The sequence below is a fragment of the Miniopterus natalensis genome, chromosome 15 (assembly GCF_054644295.1).
Source record: "Miniopterus natalensis isolate mMinNat1 chromosome 15, mMinNat1.hap1, whole genome shotgun sequence".
Taxonomy (NCBI): Eukaryota; Metazoa; Chordata; class Mammalia; order Chiroptera; family Miniopteridae; genus Miniopterus; species Miniopterus natalensis.
The window spans coordinates 37,331,091-37,353,102 of NC_142095.1; the positions used below are offsets into that span (position 1 = coordinate 37,331,091).

General features: G+C 46.4%; 1 protein-coding gene across 1 annotated transcript; it reads right to left on the reverse strand.

Annotated features, from left to right (window-relative positions):
* Window positions 1–901: 901 nt before the first annotated feature.
* Window positions 902–21,075, reverse strand: CHDH (choline dehydrogenase). Its single transcript, XM_087824667.1, has 9 exons — window positions 21,007–21,075; window positions 20,135–20,291; window positions 7,301–8,059; window positions 6,633–6,784; window positions 5,840–5,969; window positions 5,170–5,304; window positions 4,012–4,154; window positions 3,498–3,600; window positions 902–2,799 (listed from the first exon to the last, which is right to left on the reverse strand). The coding sequence occupies exons 3-9, from the start codon at window positions 8,001–8,003 to the stop codon at window positions 2,381–2,383; spliced, it is 1,785 nt and encodes a 594-aa protein (XP_087680793.1). The 5' UTR covers window positions 8,004–8,059; window positions 20,135–20,291; window positions 21,007–21,075; the 3' UTR covers window positions 902–2,380.
* Between the last annotated feature and the right edge of the window lie 937 nt (window positions 21,076–22,012).

A 22,012-nucleotide genomic window follows, 5' to 3' on the forward strand; every position in this document is an offset into this window, starting at 1 on the left:
CAGGCGGGCCTCTGCAGCAGCCTGACTGCGGCTCCTCGCCCCACCTCCCGTTGGCACTTCCTCTCCCTCTGGCTTCCTCAGACGACAGCCCCCTTTCTGAGGTGCAGGGGTCCCTCATGGCAGTGGAACTTGGAGACAGCCCAGTGGTTGTAACGTGGGCTCACTCTGCCCAGACAGCCACAGCACTCAGCCAACAGCAGTTTTCTACTCTGACTTCAGTGGGTTTTGGACATGTGACACCTACCATCTTCCCTTTTGAAACGTATTTCTGTGTGCCTAAATTGTGCAATGGCAGAAACAAGGCCCTGTAAGCAAGAATGGGGAAGGGGCCGGGACAGCATCAAGCTGTCCAGGGACATGTTATTTTGCTTAACTTATAATACAGCCAAGGTAGCAAACGAGCCACTGTCTCAGAGACGAGACCACCACAGAACACAGGGATGACAGAACTGAATGGCCGTGTCACCTACCCTGCCTGAACCAGAGGTCAGTCACAGTCAGTCACCTGCCCCCCCAACACCCCCCCCCCACCCCTAACTTGTTAATTCTTGGCCCTCAGAGCAGTGGGCTGGCACCTGTACTCCTGCTGTTCCTTTGCCCCTGCAGGCGGCTCCAAGACCCAGAGGATGGCGGCCGTGGACCACGGTGGTGGGGCAGGTGAGCAACCTCTCTAGGAGAAATAAATCTCTTGGCAGATCCAGAATTTTCCTTCTTGACCCTCCCTTGGAACCGAAAATAAAGCAGGATACAGGTAAGATTTAAAGGAAGGAGAGGTGATGGTTTTCTTTGTCCTGCCTTTCTGGAAAGTCTTTCCCAAAAACATACATTACGGCTGTTGGGCCTCCAAGCCACCTCAGTCCACTCTGATCCTGGGAGAAGCCTGGGTTGTCCCATTTCTCTCCCCCCCTCATTCTGAGCCCAGCAGGGCAGATTTCTACATAGTAATTCTTCTGTTCCCTGCCACAGGCCGTAGACAGTGGCTTTGAATAACTTTTAAAAAATCAATCCAAAATGCATTTAGTTTTTATTACCTTGTAAGAATCATCCGGATAAGGTATCTCAGTTGAAAAATAAATTATTGGATTACATTATTGGATTATAAGAAATTTAAAGATCAAAGAACTGTTTTAAATGCTACTTGTATCTCTCTCTGGTTTTCTTCCTACCACCCCAAAGTCAAATCTTTGACAATTTACTTTTCTCTCTCAATTGCATTTTTACAGGGTCAAGCAGCACAGTTTTACTTAACTGCGTTTTCAGTCAGTCCCAGCTCATCCTGGTCTGTTCCCATGGACATGTAGAGAATCAGAATGGGCCAGCCGTGCCCAGTGCTGCGTCGTTCCCCAGGCTCGGGAAGTGTCTTCTTGGGCCAGCTGCTGCGGCGTGGAGAGGTGGCGTGGTATGTGGGGTTTGCTTTTAAAATGCAAAATCGTGAAACCTGTAGTGGTGAGGAGTCTTTGCAGATGCTTCCCTCCTTGAACAAGGTCCAGAAATCCTCGTCAGGCTGATTGTGTTTCGTTAGAACCAGAGCCTCAGACAGGTGGGCCACAGGCCTCTCGGAGCACCAGCTCCTGCCTCACTCTGGGAGTGAGATCAGGAAGTGGAGGAGAGAGGAGAGGCCTGTGTCCGTCCCCCACCCTCTGAACAGGGATGCTGGAGGCTTAGGCACAAGTCCTGGCTGCGTTCCCTAACTACGGCATGACTCCTGGTCCCAGCTGCAGCCTGAGCTGGAGGGTGCCCCTTGGAGAACTCAGCACCCAGCCTCTGTGCATAGCACCCAGCTCTTTGAGGGGCTTGCTTTCAGAGGGAGGCCTGGGAGAAGAACCCCTTTCCTAAGTCCAGCCAGGAATGAGGAAGGCAGCCGGCCCCTGGGTTGGAAAGCGCCGTGGTAGAAGGGAACCATCCTCCACTGGCCTCCCCTTCCCTTCACTGTTCTGCGCCTGGAGGCAGGGAGGAGGCCCCCCGCCAGGATGCTGGCCTTCCCCAAAGGGCCCACAGGAAAATGCTGGGAAGAGGAACGGGATTCGCCCTGGTTGGCTCAGCTCAGGGTGAGCGTTGGCCCATGGACCAAAGGGTCTTGGGTTTGACTTCCAGTCAAGGACACGTACTGGGTTACGTGCAGGAGGCAACAGATCTATGTTTCTCTCTCCTCCCCTTCTACTCTCTAAAAATCAATGGGGAGAAAAATATCCTTGGTTGAGGATTAACTAAAATAAAAAGGAACCTGATTCACCGACCAGTGAGGTCTCGCTTCTTAAAAATTATCCAGTTCTCTGCCATTGAATCTTAACATTCTAGATAGTTTCAGGAATGAGCATTTGGCACAACGGCTGTGCTGGCCCTCTTGGCTAGTCAGGGGGCTTCTCGGACAGTGACTGCCTCAACGCTGAGTGGCCAGGGTCCCAGGTTTGTACACAGGGACATCCTTGTCGCATAGTGCAGGCCGCCCCCTGATAATGTCAGCTGCTTTCTCTGCGATCATGATCGTGGGGGCGTTCAGGTTGCCACTGACCACACTGGGCATGATCGACGCATCGACCACCCTGAGGCCTTCCACCCCAATCACCCTGGTCTGCGGATCCACCACGGCAGTGGGATCGGAGGGCTGGCCCATCTTGCAGGTGCATGAGGGGTGGTAGGCGCTGTCCGCTTTCGCCCGCACAAAGGCGTCTATCTCTTTATCTGACTGCACGTGGCTTCCTGGCTGGAGCTCTTCTCCCCGGAATGGTGCCAGGGCTTCCTGTGCAAAAATTTCTCTGGTCAGCTTCACACATCTGCGGAAGTCACTGATATCAGTTTCTGTTGAGGAGAAGAAACGGGTGAGACTCCTCTTACCACTCCGGCCTTGCTGCAAGATTCTAGGCATGGAGAGACTCAGTAAGCTGCTCGAGGGGAGGCAGTTCAGGACACGGAGGTCCAAGCCACTTGTCATCTACCCATAGATGGTTACACTGCAACCAGCAGAGTCTCATGAAGCCCAAACAGAGTGCATCCTAGACGGACACAGCTTGCCTCAGAGGCCCCAGGTTTAAATTGGGGATCTGAATTCTTATCTGTAAATTAAGAATAAGAATACACGCCTTGCCTCTTCCACCATGTGGCTATGAGGGCCCCACAGTTTTTACTGAGCAAAACCTGCCCTATGGGGAGTGCTCATTTTTGCTGCAGCAAAGAGGCAGGCCCAGGAATATAAAGGGTGCTCTCAGTAACAGCAAGAAAAATGCTCTGTGTACATAGTCCCGTCGCCTTAAACCTCCTGGTAGACAGTTTTGAAAGCTGCAAATCTCTCCTGTAAAATGAAGCCCAGGATTATTTTAGGTGACCTGGTGTACCACAGAGCAGCATACGCAAGTTTACAGCCTAGAGTGATAGGGAGGACAGTGATTTGTGTCTCAGAAAATGTGGTTCAGGGACAAATATGAACCCCAAAAAGGCAGTATTCAGTCAATGAACAGCAAGCCCAGACCTGGGGCATACAAAGGCGGCTCGTGAATTACCTGTTGACAAGTAGTTGGGCTGCAGCACAGGGTGGTCCTGGGGGTTGGCACTCCTCAGTTTTAGCCAGCCCACACTCGTGCCCCGCATGGTCCCCACATGAACCTAGGTGAATCCAGAGGGAGCAGTCACTTCCATCAATCCCCCAGCTCAGTTTAGAGAGGTCCCTGGTTTTCTGTGAGTGGGCCTCTATATCCAAAGTCAATTAAAAGCAGGTACACTTTCCCATTTGCCTGCATCTTACCCGCCGCCACCTCGATGAATCCCTCCTGCCTCTATACCTGACTGTCCAAACCTTTAAGGAGCTGGCAATCCCTGGGCAGAGCTGGTGCCATTGGTCCATTTCCAGTGTTCAGTACCTAGAGTATCTGCCCTGAGCTGGGTGCAAGCCTCACCTTTCCATGCACCGGGCAGACTGCCTGTCCCCACTCGGATGTACTGAGCGCTGCAGGGCACAGGCTTCTGCGTTCCCCACCCTGAGGGCCCTGCTGCAGTGGGGAAGATGAGACTGCTCACCTGGTAAGCCTCCTGCTGGGTGGGGACACGCCCATGGTCAATCACTTGGGATGGCAGGAAGTGGAACTGTATGTCTGGGTGGGGGACTCCAGGCTGGCTCCGGATGAACCCACCTGTTTCCAGGTGTGCCGTGGCTCCATCCCCTGGGTGTTGGAAGAGGTGGAAGTCGGGCCTGGCAGGTGGGCTGGCCTCAGGACCCAGCGCTCCCACCTGTCCTTCCTCTTTCCCCTAGGCGGGCCTGCCCAGCACCACCGCTTGCAATTTCAGCTACCTGTCGAGAGTCTTCAGCTTTGCCTCTCCCCCGACTACCCCCTGAGAATAGACTGTGAGGCTGATGTCCCACGGGCAGCCTAACCTGGCCCGGCTCGTACTGCTCGGCACTGCGCCCAGATCACTGCCCTCAGTGCCTCCTGCAGCCCACTCTGCGCACACAGCCAGCTCGTGATCAAGCCCTCTCAGCTGCAGCCTCCCACCAGCTTCCTCCTCCCTGTGTTGTAACCTCCCTGGTCCAACTAATGAGAGGCCCAGTCCAGGAGCCTGTGTACATATTCTTCCTGCCTTTTAGATCCCTGCCACTATGCTGTAATTTAATTAACAACCAGGTCTGCCTTTTACAATACTTAAAATTTAGCATGTTTACCTGGTTAGGGTCCCCATTAAAGTGAAAACTGCCCAAGGATACCTCCCTTTCTGGGACTTCTCACCCTCTAGCACTCAAGCGCATAGTAGCTGTGCAAGAAATACATGCTGAATGAATGAGCAGGATTTCTAAGCACCATTTCCTGGCACAACTCGGTATGGAGACTCAGCATTTTCCATTTGTTTTCTAACTAAGAAATGGATGCTGATTCTGTAGTCCAGCACCAAGTGTCTTTTCTGTGCCTTTTCTTCTGGCTCCTTGGACACCTGAGGGTGTCCAGGAAAAGGCCATCCCCATCCATCTGCAGGGAAGAGCAGCACCTAGCCCTCGAGGAGTCTCACCGGGTCAAGCCCTGTGCTATCAAGTCTGGTCCTCACACCAGCCCATCAGGCAGGGACTGTGTACCCCATTTTGCCCAGAGTTCAGCTTCAAACCAGCAATCTGGGGCCAGAGCCCTTGCTCAGCACCTCAGGATGCCCACAGACCATCTCTACCAAGGTCATGGAGGAGATACCCACCTGTGAATTTCCAGAGCCACTCCAGACCAATCTGGACCTGCCTCAAGGGCCGTTGCGCTGCATAGAGGGTGATGGGTTGGGTGCATGCCTGCTGGATGTATATCTCTAGGTGGTCTTGCAGGTTCTGGCCAACTCCTGAAATGGAGGGAGTAGTGAGGAAAAGTGGGTACCAAGGGGGGCTTAGCTGACTTCTCAACATCCCCTGGTTTTGAAAATTTCTCCCCTATCCACTTAGTTGCCAGGCCAGCTCCTGCTTAGTCCCCAGGTCACAGCTTGGAGGTCACCTCCCAGTGACACCATTCTGCACTCCCCACCAACTGCCCTTGTTACTCCCAGTGAAGCACCTGTAACCATCCAGTTGCCTTCCTGCCAACCTGTACCCTCCATGAGAGCAGGGCCCACGTGTGCAGCAGGTATTGCTCTGTAAGCTGTCTTTGAAAGGCTGACAGCCCCACCCTCACCCCTGGCTGGGGGAAGGAGGGAAGCAGGCCCCATCATGCTGTGCAGACCCTGCATGAGCTCATCCAACCTCAAGGGGATGCTGGGCAAGCAGGTCACTGTCAGTTCTAAGGAGCACCGACTCCTGTCCGCTACTCCCCATGCTGATAAAATATAATAAACCATTTTACTTGGCAGAGACCCTCCAGGAGCAATGGAGAAGGGAGCTCACCTGGAAGGTGGCACACCACGGGGATGCCCAGCTTCTTGAGGTCATCTGCATTGCCGACGCCGGAGAGCATGAGCAGCTGCGGGGAGTTGATGGCACCTCCGCTCAGAATCACCTCCTGGCTGGCATAAGCCTGGAAGAGGCAGAGGGGGAAGCAGGTCACTCCTCCCTTCCAAAAAGGCAGACAGAACCCTGAGAACGTGGCCTTGGGGTGATGTACCCAAGTGGGAAGAGGGTGTTTGGACTGCTATGTAAAAGCTACCCATGTTCAGCTCTGGCATGCAATCATAAATAAATTAGGTTTCATACTGTGAAATATTCTGTAGTGGCCACGACAGCTACGATGGTCTTAAAAACAGGACTGGGGAACTTAAGTGAGAAACCACACTCAGAAGAGAGGTTTCAATAAAGCAAGTAGTGACCAGATCTTCACATGGGATGCAGAACAATCCTGACACACTGCTAAGTGGAAAACGGCACAGTGCAGAAATGCAGAGTATAGTCACAGTCATGGTTTTTTAAACCTCTAATAAAACCTAGCAACTTCTGAAAAGGTATGGAAAGTACTGGGGAACAGCTCGGAGGTGGGGAGCAACAGAGGCTCATAGCGGCACTTATTCCAGTGCACAACAGGTTCTGTGCAGGTGCCTAGACTGGGGGTTTCCTCACCTCTGGCAGGCCACCACCTGCTTGCTCATCAGTGCCGATGGAGACAAGAGCATGACTACTGTCCCCTGCCGCCGCCCCCCCCCCCCCCCCCCACTGTCTGAGCTGCCCAGGGGTAATTGTGGCTCACCCTGTGGCTCTGGCCGTTCTTCATGTACTCCACGCCCACTGCGCGGGTGCCTTCAAACAGCACCCTGCTCACAAATGTCTGGGCCTCAGCTGTGAGGTTGGGACGGCTTAGTGCCGGGTGCAGGTACGCACAGGCTGTGCTCCAGCGCTTGCCTGCAGGACAGAGCAAGGATTTCAGACACAGCCCCTGCCCTTTCCCCTGGCACCTGCCCAGGGGGGAAGTGGGAGGGGGCTGGAGAAAGGGGGAACCTGACCATCACCTGACCATGCAACCTCTGCCTTCCAAGTAAGGCTGAGAGCAAAAGACCCTGTCCAACCGAAATCCACATCTACCTGGGCCCCCTGGGTGGTCTGTGCCTCAGTTTACCCATCTGTACTTCCCTAGAGAACTCTGACTTGTTTGGTCAGAGAGGTGACTCTCCATTATCCACACCTTCAGGGGCCAGCAACCCAGAAAATGTCCAAGGTGTCACCATCCCCATGACATTTCTCATTGACTGGGGTTGTATTTTGTGGCCTATAGAGGGTGCAATATGTCACATCCCCTCTATCTCATACCAGCTCATTTGTCCACACTGACCATGATGAGAGCAGGAGGGGTGGAGCTGTAGTAGTAAATTTTTCTTAAAGGAAGAACAAGGGAGATGGGGGGTGGGCACCTTGTGCTACCTTTGTGGATGGTCATGTCCATCCAGCCGAAGCCTTCTTGCTGGAAGCCATTCATGTCCTCGGTGAAGGGGTAGCCAGCCTGTTGTGCCGCCTCCAAGAATGCCCGGTGCAGCGGGTGGTTGGTCTTGCCCCGCGACACATGCAGTGGACCTTCGCCGCCGCGGTACCTGCTGGGCCCCAGCTCGTGGCACTGCGCCTTGCGGAAGTAAGGCAGGCAGTGAGCATAGTCCCAGTCTGTGGCGCCCTGGCGGTGCCAGCGGTCATAGTCCTCGGCATGCCCGCGGATGTAGACCATGGCGTTGAGGGACGAGGAGCCTCCCCACACCCGGCCGCGGGGCCAGTACAGCACGCGGCCGTCCAGGCCTGCCTGCGGCTCCGTGTGGTAGTACCAGTTGTACTTGTCGTCGCACAGGTTGGCCACGAGGGCTGCGGGCATGTGGATCTTCCACAAGAGCCGCTTGCTCCCTGCATACGTGTCTTTGGGCCCAGCCTCCAACAGCAGCACATGCTTATCAGGGTCCTCAGTGAGCCGTCGGGCCAGCACACAGCCCGCAGAGCCTGCACCCACCACCACGTGACTGTACTCGTTCCCACTCCTGGAGGCCACACTGGCCAGAGCACGGATGCCTGGGGGCCACGGCTGCCCCTGGACTCCCCTAGGGCTCAGGTGCCCTCGCCTCCAGGCTCTCAGGACACACCACATGCTTCCAGCCCAAGTCCTCTTATCTCCACGGAGAGGAATGTGATGGTTCACTTTTCCTAAAACAGGAAAACAGGCATTAAATGTTTAATTCAGCATGCACACGCAGAATCAGCCCAAAGCTGGCAGCCCCCTGGTGCAGTGAAGGGCCTCTGCTGGTTCACCAAGTAGTCTGCTGGGGGCTGGGTGGGACAGGCCTGGCTAGCATGGCCCTGCCCTGGGGACCTAGGAGGAGGGAGCAGAGGGACAACCAGGTCTATCAGTACTACAAGATCTGTGCCAGGGCTGGGATGCAGGAGAGAGGCCCCTCCCCAAATTGGGGAGTCCCCTGAAAGGCTTCTCCATGACATCTGTACATGAACTTGTAGGCTGGACAGGAGTCTATCTGCTGGAAGCAAGGGAGGTTCGGGCTTTCCAGACTTGCACTCATTTCTTATCCATCCAAGACAGTTGCTGAGCCCCTACTATGTGCCAGGCACCATTTCATCACTAGCGATACACACAGAACAAGACATCTGCCCTCAAAACTGGTGGTCTGGGGCCAGGGAGACAGATAAGAAATAAATGACGGAAGGTCAGGGTGAGAGGCTCGAGACTGTAGAGCTCATAGCCTTTGACCTGAGCGCCATGGCAGGCACTAGAGGGCTTTTCAGCAGGGGTGAGGTCAGAGCTACTATTTTCAAAGATGACTCTGTAGAGAGCTAAAGTTCTACCAAAGACATGCCAGTAACTTTTGCGGGGTCCTTTCCCAGCAATGTTCAAATTAATCCCAACATGCTCAGTGCAGAGAGGCGGAAAGAACCAGGGTACCCATCAAGAACTCCCTGACACAAGAACATCTGGAAGATTCTACCCATGAGGCTAAGGCACAAAAGGGTCTGCCCAAGACTAGGACTGCAACAAGAGAGCTGAGAAACCTCAAGAAACCCTGATAGATCCCCTGACCCCTCCAGGAGCCTGCACCAACTAACAGCAGCAGCCCACCACTGGAGGCAGGCTAAGAGGTAAGAATGCAGAGAAAGAGTCCCATTCCCCACGACCCCCATTCATGCAGGCACAGAAGAAAGAAGCACCAGGGCCTTCTAGAAGCTAAGTCTGAAGCAGGAGCACAGAAGAACCTTGCAATGCTCCAGGCCCCATACTAGCCCAAGGTAGCAGCTCAACTTCCTACTAGGTTAACCACACTTCACACTAATGACCTGGTAGGACAGAAGGTATGCCCTTCTCCAGGAATAAATACTGTCTGCCTCAGTCCCTACTATCCTGTTACACACAAGGTCCAGCGTTAAATAAAAAATTGAGAGATACACAAAGGTAAGAAAGAGAAACGACTAATTATCAAGAGATAAAATTGTTAACCAGACCAAGGGATGGCCCATCCAGATGTTAGAACTATCAAACAAAGACTTTAACCAAGTTAAACATTTTAGAAGATTTCATTGAAAATGTGGACATGTTGGACAGATAGGCAATTTCAGCAATAAGTTGGAAACTGTAAAACAAAGGCATGAACAGCAATGCTAAAAATAAAAAACCACATTATTGAAGATGAATAATTTGGATACAGCAGAGAAGAAATAAGTAAAACTGGAAATTAGGCAATTATGAAACTGGAAATATGAAGAAGAGAGAATAGAACTGAGAGCTATGGGATGAGGTCAAGCTATCTAAAATATACATAACTGGAGTCCCAGGAGAGGGGTAAAAAGAAAAAGAGGGAGGAGGAGGGGGAGAGAACAGGAGAGAAAAGAGATTTGAAGAGATAATTGCTGAGACTTTTCCAAAAATCAATACAAGACAAAAACACCACAGATTCAAGAAGATTAGAGCATTCCAAGGAGGATTAATACAAAGAAAAACACATCTAGGTACATCATATTTTAATTGCTGAAATCCCATGAGAAAATCAAGGCAGACAGCCAAAAAAAGAAACTATATACAGATGAACAATTATCAGGGTGACAGCAAATTTCTCATTAGAAACATGCAATCCAGAAGACAATGCAGTGACTTAGAACTCTCTATACCCAACTCTGAAGAGCAATAAAGACATCTTCTGAGAAACAAAAGCTGAGAGAATTCATTACCAGTGGATCTGCACTGGAAGATACATTAAAGGAAGTAATTTAGGCAAAAGGAGTTTGATACCCGATGGAAATTTCAATCTATACAAAGAAATGAAGAGCAATGGAAATGATAAAAACTGTGAGTGTATTAGTTCCTTATGGCTGCTGTAACAAATTACCATAAACTTGGTGGCTTAAAACAACAGAAGTTTATCCTTTTACAGTTCTAGAGGCCAGAAGTCTGAAATCAGTTTAACAGTGCTAAAGTCAAGGCAGGGCTTATTCCTTCTAGAAGCTCCCTAAAGGAGAACCTACTTCCCCGCCTTTTCTAGATTCTGGAGGCCACCTGCATTACCTGGCTAGTAACTGTTTCCTCACATCACTCTATCTAACCTCTTGCTTCTGTCATCACATCTAGTTCTGTAATAGTATCTCCCTCTTATTAGGACACTGTGATTCTATCACTGAAATGGCCTGGATAATCCAGGATACTCTCTCCATCTCAAGATTCTTAATCTCATCTGCAAAGCCCCTTTTGCCATAACAGGTAACATATTCACAATTCTAGGGTTAGGACAAGGATATCATTTGGGGGGGGGCGGGCATTGGTAATCCTACCATATGATACAATTTTAGGTAAATATGATATATTTTGCCATTAATTTTAATCTTTTTAGAATATAACTGACTGAAGTAAAAGTAGTAAAATATAGGGTTTATAATATTTGTAGCATTAAAATGTACATGGAAATACAAAGGATATAGAAAAGGCTATAATACAGTCAAGCAAAGAAACCCTACACAACAGTGAAAATGAAGGAACCATAGATAGCCCTTCACATCAACACGGATGAATCCTAAAAGTATATTCAAAATATAAAAAGCAATTTACAGGATGGTATCACCTGAATGAGACCTTTGTGTAAATAAAGTTTTAAAACATGCAATTCATATATGCACCCAACATCAGAGCCCCCAAATACATGAAGCAAACATTGGCAGGTTTAAAGGGAGAAACAGAAATTTCTGCAATAAATTTCAATAATGGATAGAAGAGCCAGAGAGAAGATCTGCAAGGAAACAGAGGACTTGAATAAATGACAAACCAATTGTGTCTTACAGACTCATGTAAAACGCTCCACTCAGCAACAGCAAAATACACATTTTTTTCTCAGCTGCACATGCAACAGTCTCTAGGACATATTGTATGTTAGGCCACAAAACAAATACTAATAAATTTTAAAAGATTGAGATAATATAAAGTATAATTTCTGATCATAATGGAATGAAACTATAAATCAATAAAAGAAGGAAAACTGAAAATTTCACAAATATGTGGAAATTAAACAACATACTCTAAACCAATGTGTCAAAGATAAAATCACAAAAAAATTAGAAAATACCTTGAGACAATATTCAAAGTGATGAAAAAGACCTACAACCAACATTACTCTACCCTGCGAAGCTATCATTTAGAATCAAAGGACAGATAAAGAGCTTCCCAGACAAAGAAAAGCGAAAGGAGCTCATTACCACTAAACCTGTATTACATGAAATGCTAAAGGGTCTTCTTTACAAAGAACAAGAAAAGAAGATAAAAATATGAACAATAAAATGGCAATAAATACATATCAACAACTGAATCTACAAATGAACAAGGAGAACAGAAACAGGCTCATAGATACAGAGAACATTTGATGGTTGCCAGATGGGAAGGGGGGCTGGGGGGCTGGGTGAAAAGGTGAAGGGATTGAGAAGAACAAATTGGTAGTTACAGAATAGTCATGGGGATGTAAAGTACAGTATAGGGAATATAGTCAATAATATGCTAATAACTAGGTGTGGTGCTGGATGGGTGCGGGATTTGTTGGGATGATCACGTATTACGTTATGTAATGTCTGGTCATGGGTATACAAAAACAAAACGAAATAAAATTGATAGGATTTAGGGAGACCACTTAGAGTAGATGAAGTCAGCAGTTTTTAATGAAGTCACTAGAAGAATGGAGGTGCCTGGGGTAGAGCTGGGAAAGTGCATTGTGTAAGGAAGGGGTGAGGATGTGTTTTAGGGATAGTGAGTTGTGGTAGCAATGTGACACTGTAAGTGACCCAGCAGCTTGTTGGTCTATATATTGAGTGAGAAGTTCGGGTGGAGAAAAAGAGTCCAGAATAATTAGTTTCAAGTGAATACTTTTTTGAAGTACTTTTTTTTTTGGAAAGATGTACAGAGGAAGGAGTTAGAGGGGCCAGGAACTGGAGGTAACACCTGAGGTTGATGCTAAAAGAGAGATGTGGAATGGAGAATAACTGGTACTCTGAAATATAAGACCACACATATTAAGTATTTCTGAGGAGACAGCATTTTTGTAAGTCCCACAAAAGTGCAGCAAGGAACAAGTAAAACTAAACTTATTTTACCACTCTTAGTAATAGCTTGTTGGAGGAAAATGTAAGCTCTTAATAATAGTGTGTGGTTTATTTAATTCTGGGCCTTGTTATTTTTATGTAGTTTTGAAAATGCAAAGATAATTAAAAGCAGTGGTTTATAAAATTACATGTAATTATGTACGTATAAAAGTACACATTACCAGCTAAGCATATGTGTGCATGCATTTATGTAAATTAATTATATATAATGTATATTTTATAAACAAAAGTATGTGTATATAAAAACACACACAACATACCAAAACTTAGGAGATGCAGTGAAAGCAGTGTTAAGAGGGAAATGTAGTTGTAAATGCACACATTAAAAAAGAAAAAAAAAATCTCAAATAATAACGCAACTTTACACCTTAAGAAAGTAGAAAAAGAAGAGCAAACTAAACCCAAAGCTGGCAGAAGAAAGGGAATAATAAAGATTAGAGCAGAGATAAATGAAATTAAGAACAGAAAATAGAGGAAAAAAATCAAGCCAAAAATTGGTTCTTAAAAAACCTGACATATTTAGGTAGACTGAGAAAAAAAGTAATATCAGAAATCAAAGTAGAAACATCACTACTGATTGTACAGAAATAAATTAGTAAAATCAGAAATGAAAGTAGAAACATCACTATTGATTTTACAGAAATAAAAAGGGTTATAAGAGAGTACTATAAATAATTTGTACTAATAAATTGGATAACCTAGATGAAATGGACAAATTCCCAGAAATAAACCACCTACCAAAACTGAATCATGAAGAAATAGAAAGTATAAATAAACCTATAACTACCTAGTAAGGAGTTAGAATCAATAATCAAAAACCTCCCAACAAAGAAACACCCTGGACAAGATGGCTTCACTCATGAATTCTCCCAAACATTTCAAGAAGAATTAACATCAAACCTTTTCACTTCCTTCCCAAAAATTGAAGAGGCAAAATCTCCTAACTCATTATGTGAGAACAGCATTACTCAGATCCCAAAGTCAGACAAGACATTAACAAGAAAACTACAGACCAATCTCTCTTGTGAATCAGCTTATTAAAAAGGATTATACACCATGACCAAGTGGGATTTATCCTGGGACTGCAAAGATGGTTCAACATATGAAAATCAATCAATATGTTATACACAAAAGAGAATGAACAAATAAAAACCACATAAACATCTCAATTGATGCAGAAAAAGCATTTGACAAAATTCAATACTCTTTTATGATTGAAAAAACAAAAACACAAAACACTCAGTAAACTAGGAATAGAAAGAAACTTCCTCAACATGACAAAGGCCATATGTGAAAAACCCTCAGCTAACATCATACTCAATGGTAAAAGACTGGAATCTTTAATATCAGGAACAAGACAAGGGTGCCCACTTTTATTCAACATAGTACTGGAAGTTCTAGCCAGAGCAATTAGGCTAGAAAAAGAAATAAAGTCATCAAAAGTTTAAAGAAAGAAGTAAAATTATTTTTCTGCAGATGGCATGACCTAATATAGAGAAAACTTTAAAGATTACTTATATACACACTCTTAAAAAACTGTTAGAGCTAGTAAGTAAATGCAGCAAAGTTGCAGGATAGAAAGTCAACACACAAAAATCAGCTACATTTCTACACACTAAAAATGAACAATCTAAGAAGTTAAGGGGGAAAAAAATCCATTAATAATGACATCAGAAAGAATAAAATACTTAGAAATAAATTTTACCATGGAATTGAAAGACTTGACACTGAAAACTATAAAACACTGCTGACAAAGGAGACGTCAAGAAATGGAAAAAAAATCCCATGTTCATGGATCGGAAGACTTAAAATTGTTAAAATGACATTATTACCCAAAGCAATCTACAGATTCAAGGTAGTAATCCCATCAAAACCTCAACAGTCGTGGTTCTTGTTTGTTTGTTTTTCAGAAATAGAGAAACCCATCCTATAATTCATAGGGAATCTGAAGTGACCCTAAGTAGCCAAAACAATCCTGGAAAAGAACAAAGTTGTGGGACTCAACTTTCTGATTTCAAAACTCAACTACAAAGCTACAGTACTCAAAACAGTATGATGGTGGCATAAGGAGAGACATCTAGATCAATGAAATAGAGGGCCCAGAAATAAACCCTTGCATAGATGGCTAATAGATTTAAAAAATATTTTAATTTAGATTTAAGTGGGGGAGGGAGAGATAGAAAGAGAGAAACATAGATTTGTTGTTCCACTTATTTATGCATTCATTGGTTGCTTCTTGTATGTGCCCTGACCAGGGATCTAACCAGCAACCTTGATGTATCCAGTTGATGCCCTATCCAACTGAGCTACCTGGCCAGGGCGATGGTTAATAGATTTTTTTGACCAGGGTGCCAAGACTGTTCCAATGGAGAAAAGACAATCGTTTAAGCAAAAGGTGCTAGGAAAACTGGGTATCTATATGCAAAAGCATAAATGTGGACTCTTACCTTATACCATACACAAAAATTCAACTAGATCAAAGATGTAAATATAAGAACTAAAATTACAAAACCCTTACATGAGAACATAGGGTAAAATCTTTATGACATTGAATTTGGAGATGATTTATTGGATAAGCACCAAAAGCACAGGCAACAGAAGAAAAAACAGATACACTGGACTTCATCAAAATTAAAAACTTTTGTGCATCAAAGGCCCTCATCCAGAGAGTGAAATGACAACCCAAAGAATGAAAGAAAATATTTGCAAATCATATATCTGATAAAGGATTAACATCTAGAATATAGAAAGAACTCCTATCACTCAACAACAACAAAAAGCAAACAACCCAACACAAAAAATGGGCCAATAACTGTAATAAACATTTCTCCAAAGATATACACATATGGCCAATAACCATATGACAAGATGCTTAACATCACTAATACAAATTAAAATCACAATGAGATATGGCCTCACACCCATCAGTATGGCTATAGTAAAAAAAAAAGGAAAATAACAAGTGTTGACAAGGAAGCAGAGAAATTGGAACTCTTGTGCACTGTTGGTAGGAATGTAAAATGGCACAGCCACTGTGGAAAACAGAACGGTGGTTCCTCAATAAGTTAAACATAGAACTACCATATGATCCAGCGACTCCACTCCTAGGTATATACCCAAAAGAACCGAAAGCAGCGACTCAAACAAATGCTTGTACAACAAGGCTTTTAGCAGCACAATTCACAATAGCGAAAAGGTGGAAACAATGCAAATGTCCAACAGATGACACAATAGAATATTATTCAGCCTGAGAAAGGAACTAAATTCTGACACATGCTACACATGGATGAACTTTGAAAACATTATCCTACGTGAAACAAGCCAGTCACGAAAGGGCAATTGTGTGATTCCACCTCTATGAGGTAAAATCATAGACACAGAAAGCAGGTTAGAGATTACCAGATGCTGTGGGGAGAGGGAATGGGGAGTTACTGTTTAATGGGTACAGAATTGTTTGGGGTGATAAAAGGTTTTGGAAATGGACAGTGTTGATGGTTGTACAACACTGTGAATGTATTTTATATTTAATGTCACTAAACTGTACACTTAAAACTGATTAAAATGGTAAATTTCATGTTATGCATATTTTACCACAATTATTTTATTTATTTATTTTTAAATGTATCTTTATTGATTTCTGAGAGAGGAAAGGAGAGGGAGGGAGAGAGTTGAAATATCAATGACGAGAGAGTCATCATTGATCGGCGGCCTCCTGCATGCACCCTGCTGGGGATCAAGCCCACAACCTGGGCATGTGCCCTGACCGGGTATCGAACCTCAATGTCCTGGATCCTAGGCTGATGCTCAACCACTGAGCCACGCCCAGCCAGGCTACCACAATTTTTTTAAATTGCAAATATAGCCACATCACATGCAATACAATTCCAGGTATTACTATGCGATTCAAATCTAACAGTGAGAAAAGTATAAAGAAATTCAGGATAGTAGTTACCTCTGAGTAGGGAAATATATCCAGGTGTTCTCACTTGCACCTGCCATGCTTTAATTCTTAATCTAGGTGACAGGTACATGTATGTTTATTGAACAGTTTTATTGTGGGTCTGAAATAATTGATAATTATAGCTAATAGGACTAGGAAGCCACAAGGGCAGCTTCACCAGGAGGCACCGAGCCTACTGCACAGGAGTGAAGACTAACCCCTTCCTTGTGGGGTGGCACCAGGTCACTTATGCTGCTTGGCCCCAATCATCCCCACACCTCGCCTCTTATCACAGCTCTTCCTCCAACACCCAGTTCCGGCACACCCCAATGTGGAGGGGATCTTTAATTATTCTCAAAGATCTGGGTGTGGCCTTGAACTAGGCACAGATCTCTCCAGCCCCTGGCAAGCAGGGATGGACTAAACTGGGGTATATCTGTCTGGCTCCCACTTCTACAGAGAGGAAACTTCCTCAGGTGTCTTTGCAATTTCTCCCCTGCCCGCCAAAATCCTCAGCCCAGGATTTGCTGAATAATGGAGACAGGAGAACCCAGGGCAAGTGCCTACTCTCAGTTCCCCTTCTTGGGGGTGTATGTGGCCCAGCTCTCCACCCCACTCCATGGCCAGGGTGGGGTAGGCTTTCCTCTTCTCCCCCCAGAAATCCTGATGCCCAGGCCTAAAGGAGGTTCCAGCCCCAGAGCAACATTTTGTTGTTCCTGAGACCCCTGAGAGAAGGGCTGCCTCCCCCTGCCCCTCAGAAGCCAGGCCTTGGGCTGGGGGGAGCTCAGGACTCATTCAGGCTCCTGGCACACTGAGCCCATAGTGTTGGGAAGTGGCAGGATTTATACATACTCACTGGATACAGCAGGAATAAGGGGGAAGGAGGGGGCTGAGGAGGGGGGCTGCTACCCAAAGAAAACTCCTTAGGGAAAGGACCCCTTAAACCTAGCACAGTTCTCCCTCAGGCTCTAAGACTGGGTGGGTGGACAGAGTGACCATTGGGGATGGAGAAGGGGGGGAGTTTAAGGAGTCACAGGGAAAAGCCCTTTCCATTTTCCTGGGCAGGGAAGGAGCTCCCTGGCATTGGCAGTGTGGAAAGTGAGGGGTGGGGTGGGGTGGGGTAGGAGGCATGGGACCAGAGAAGGACAGGATAGCATGTGTGTTCATTTGAGTGAATGAGTGAGAGAGAATGTGTGTGTGTAAAATGGGGGAGTCCTAACCATGGGTGGAGGCTGAACATCCAAGGCTTCCTTTTGACTCTAGGTGCCATAGCCCTGACCCACCCTGTTTCCTGGGACCAACCATGGCTCTGTCTCTCCACTTCTGTGGCTCTGAGCAGGTGAGGAAGGGGCTCAGCCAATCACCATGCATGGGGGAGAGGAGATGTCCACCTGCCCTGCCTCCCAGTAAAGGGGAGAAGGCCCTCACGCCACACTCAACTTCCCGGGGCACAGGGCAGCTCCACCAAGCCACACTTTCCATCCGGCCGGTCAGCTCGGAGCTGGGCATGCTGCCCCTATGGGAAGTAAGGCTCTGGTCATATGAAGGCCACCACCCTCAATGCCAGTGGTGACCACAGCAGATGAATCGAGTGCAGAGATGACATTAAATGAGGGGTAACAGTCTGTTACAAGCTTCCATGTCTCTGGATCCATTTTGTTCATCAGTTTATTTTATTACACTTCACATATGAGTGAGATCATGTGGTACTTGTCTTTCTCTGATTGGCTTATTTCACTTAGCATTATACTCTCCAGTTCCCTCTATGCTGTCCCAAAGGATAAGAGATCCTCTTTTTTACAGCTGTGTAGTATTCCATGGTGTAAATGTGCCACAGCTTTTTTATCCACTCATCTACTGATGGGCACTTGGGCTGTTTCCAGATCTTAGCTATCATAAATTGCACTATCAACATAGAGGTGCATAAGTTCTTTCTGATTGGTGTTTTGGGTATTCCTAGAAGTGGGATCACTGGGTCAAATGGCAGTTCAATTTTTAATCTTCTGAGGAAACTACATACTGTTTTCCTCAGAGGCAAGGCGGAGGTTGGGGAGTGGGTGGGGAGAGATTAATCAAAGAACTGATATGCTTATATGCATAATCTATGGACACAGACATTGGTATGGGGAAGGCCTGGGGGTGGAGTGGATGCAGGGTGGAGGGGGTGAATGGGGGAAAAAGGGGGACATCTGTAATACTTTCAACAATAAAGATAAAAAAATAAATAAATGAGGGGTAACAAATGTAGGGGCCACCACGCCCTACTGATTATTGCTAGCGGCTTTCATCACCATAGTATTTTATAGCAACTAACAATTCTCATTTAAAATTCTCAAATCAGCAGTTGAAGATCTGTATTGAAAAATTTGCCAAATTTCATGGTCAGAATTTCAAGTACAACAAGACAGATTTCCATGTAATTCTGAGCTTGTGACCAATTGCACAAGTCTGATAATTTTAGTAGACTCAAATTGCAACAGAATTGTGACAGGATGCTTACCCACCATCTCAGGAGTTCCTGTACTCGGGACACAGTACCTCTTCAGAGTCACACAGCTGGGGAACTGGCAAAACTTTCTGAAAATAGCCTTTGAAAAGGGTTCTTCGCAACTTCTGGGCAGGTACGTGTGCGCACACCCACACATGTATGTGTGTGTGTATGTTTCCTTTCTAGCTTTTGGCCAGTGCAGTGTACTAGGGTGGAGTTAGCTCCTTTTAGCCACTAAAGTCCTGGCTTTTGTTGGTCCCCCAAGAAGAGAGGACAGAACCCTGAAGAGGGATAACACAATCTCAGCCAGGCCTGCATGCAAAATAAGGCACAGACCTGCTTCAGCCTTTGAGAAGCTCAGCCAAGGCAGGTGAGGCAAGGCGAGGCCAGTGATAATGATTCTGCTTTGGGCACTGCTGGGGAGCAAGTGAAACCTTCCAGAAGGCACTGGATGCATCAGGATTTTAAAGGTGTAGCACTTTGTCTCAGCGATCCCCCTTCTAGGAATTTAACCAACAGACAGCTCTACACAACTGTGACAAACAAGCAGGGTGGTCTGTCCTGAGTTGTTTATGCTGGCAGACAATGATAAAAACCTGACTGTCTGCCAGCAGGGATGGTGCAGTAAAAAATGGAACCGTCCACAGAAAGGACCCTATTAGCAGACCAAACACAAAACTCAGGCTCTCATGATATCATCGAGGCTCTTGGTGGCCCAAGGCTGGGACTGTCCCTGGATGTACTTGGCCTTTACACCTGTCCCTGTGCCTATGGGCCAGGCACGGTGTGGGACCCAGAGATCACCAGAAGCCTGGTGGCCTAGTAGCCACAAGTTACCAAGATTTCTGCCTGACAGGGCCTGTCCACAGAGCTGCAACCATGTCTATTCACTTACAGTCAGCAACGGGGGAGGGCGCTCCCAGCTGTCCAGGGTCAAGCACACAGCAGGTGCTCAATAAATACTTGTTATGTGACTGGCAGGTAAAAATACACTTTTCACTTCAGGAGAGGAGGCAGACATGGAAACTGAGGCACAGGGGAGTGGTGACTTCTCTTAAAAGGGGTGGGGCCAGAACTGCTGAATCTGCCCACCTCTGTCCACCCCATGGAATCCTGCCTTGATCAGGCTCCATCTCGAGCATCACCTCGTGCTGGGATCCTTCCAAGGGCATCTTAGTAGTGTTCCTGATATCACAACCCCTTCCCATCTTACCTCACAATCTGCTCTCTGCACAGCAGCTGGGTGATCTCAGGATGAAGGGGGGCCCAGAACCAGCGGAGGATCAGCTTGGGCCTCACTCAACCAAGTAACTTCATACATAGGAGACAGTTAACAAGGCAAACAACTTCTCCTTCAAGTCGAGACAGGTCTGAACGGGAAAATGCCTATGATATATCCTTGCCAAAAAACTCAAACCCAAATCTGCTCACACTTCTAGATCCACCCACCGATTCAGAGGACAAAGGCTAGAGGAACATGTGAAGGATACCCAGGACCCCACCAGCAGAATCCAGGCGATAGGAAACTCCACCCATTTCCTGAACAACAAATTTAAGTGAAAAGTAAACAAGACAGAGATCGAGGAAAACCTACAGACCGTGAGACAATCACATATCTTATCTAGATCCTGGGAATTTGAGGATGTTAAGAAATCATTGCTTGTTTGTCAGATGTGATAAAGGTCCCGTGGTCATGTTGTTTAAAACAACTTTTTCAGAAACACATACTGAAAAACTGACCAAAAAAATAAAGGATATTTGGAATTTGGGTTAAAATGACCCCAGGGATTAGAGGGGCAGGAAAAACAGGCTAACCCATGAGGAGATGAGAATACAGAGTTCGATAATCTCTTCTGGCTAATTTTGTACATTTCAAATTTTTGTCTGTTTTAAATCTCATATATCCCTACTAAAGAGGAGTGAAAGAGCAGGGCGGGATAACCTCCTAAGCGAGAGCCGGGTCCAAGCTAAGGGATTTCAAACCATTTCACAGAGTTTGGGGTGTTCTGTCAGTGCTGGCTACCAGCTTTCTCTTTCAGCTACATTTTCCACCAGTTTTCAAAATCTCAATAGAAAAGCACCCACCTTACAGCTAGATGTGACAGGACTGGGGCGGTCTGTGGCCAAGCAGCCCACGCGCTAGTTTCGATTGTCTGTGAAAGATAAGTAGAGAATCAAAAGTCAGAGTTTAGAAACTTTTGCAGCAATTGGACACAGTGGCTTTGTGTCTGTTGACTCTCATAGTAAGATAATGGGCTTATATTTTATGTGTCTACATTTTTATTATAACAACTTTTACTGGATTTTTAATTGGCCTATGAGAGATTAAAATTTAAAAACCAAATGACCGGTTCTTCGCTACAGAGAATCTGGGAAGCACTGTTGCAGACTGGACACAAATCTCCTGGAGACCCAAACCCACCTGGGTAGGTGTCCTACCAAAGAACCCAGGTCAAACCCTCCCTTCCCACCTTCTGCTGCGGGGGCTGCGGCACAGACTATACACTGCAGAGCCTGCTGGATTTTCCTTAGGAGCAGCCTAAAGCGCAGCGTGCACACTTTGATTTATAAAGGCTGGTGCAATGGCAAGATGGGAGTTAGCCAGCCCGCTCCCATACACTTCTGGGTGGCTTTAACTGCAGCCGGACCTAAGACTACAAGGTGAGCTGCCTAAAAAACCGCCACTGCTTCCTCGTGCCACCTACAAATTACTCTCTCACTGAACTAAAGTGCAGGAATCAATCAGGCACTGCGGCTTGTGTGAGACACCAACCAGCAGCCGTGGCCCCTGGTTTCAAGAGTGTGCTCATGATAACAGGATCACTGTTCTTACCAGGACATGCAAAAAAAAATCACAATGTGAACTTTTAAGATAGACACACTAATATTAACCATTGTCAGTATGTGTTTTATTTAAAAAATATATATATATTTTTTCTTTTTAAATATATCTTTATTGATTTCAGAGAGAGGCTGGGAGAGGGAGATAGGAACATCAATGACGAGAAAGAGTCATTGATTGGCTGCCTCCTGCATGCCCCCCCCCCCCCCCCCCCGGCCATACTGGGGATTGAGCCTGCAACCCCGGGCA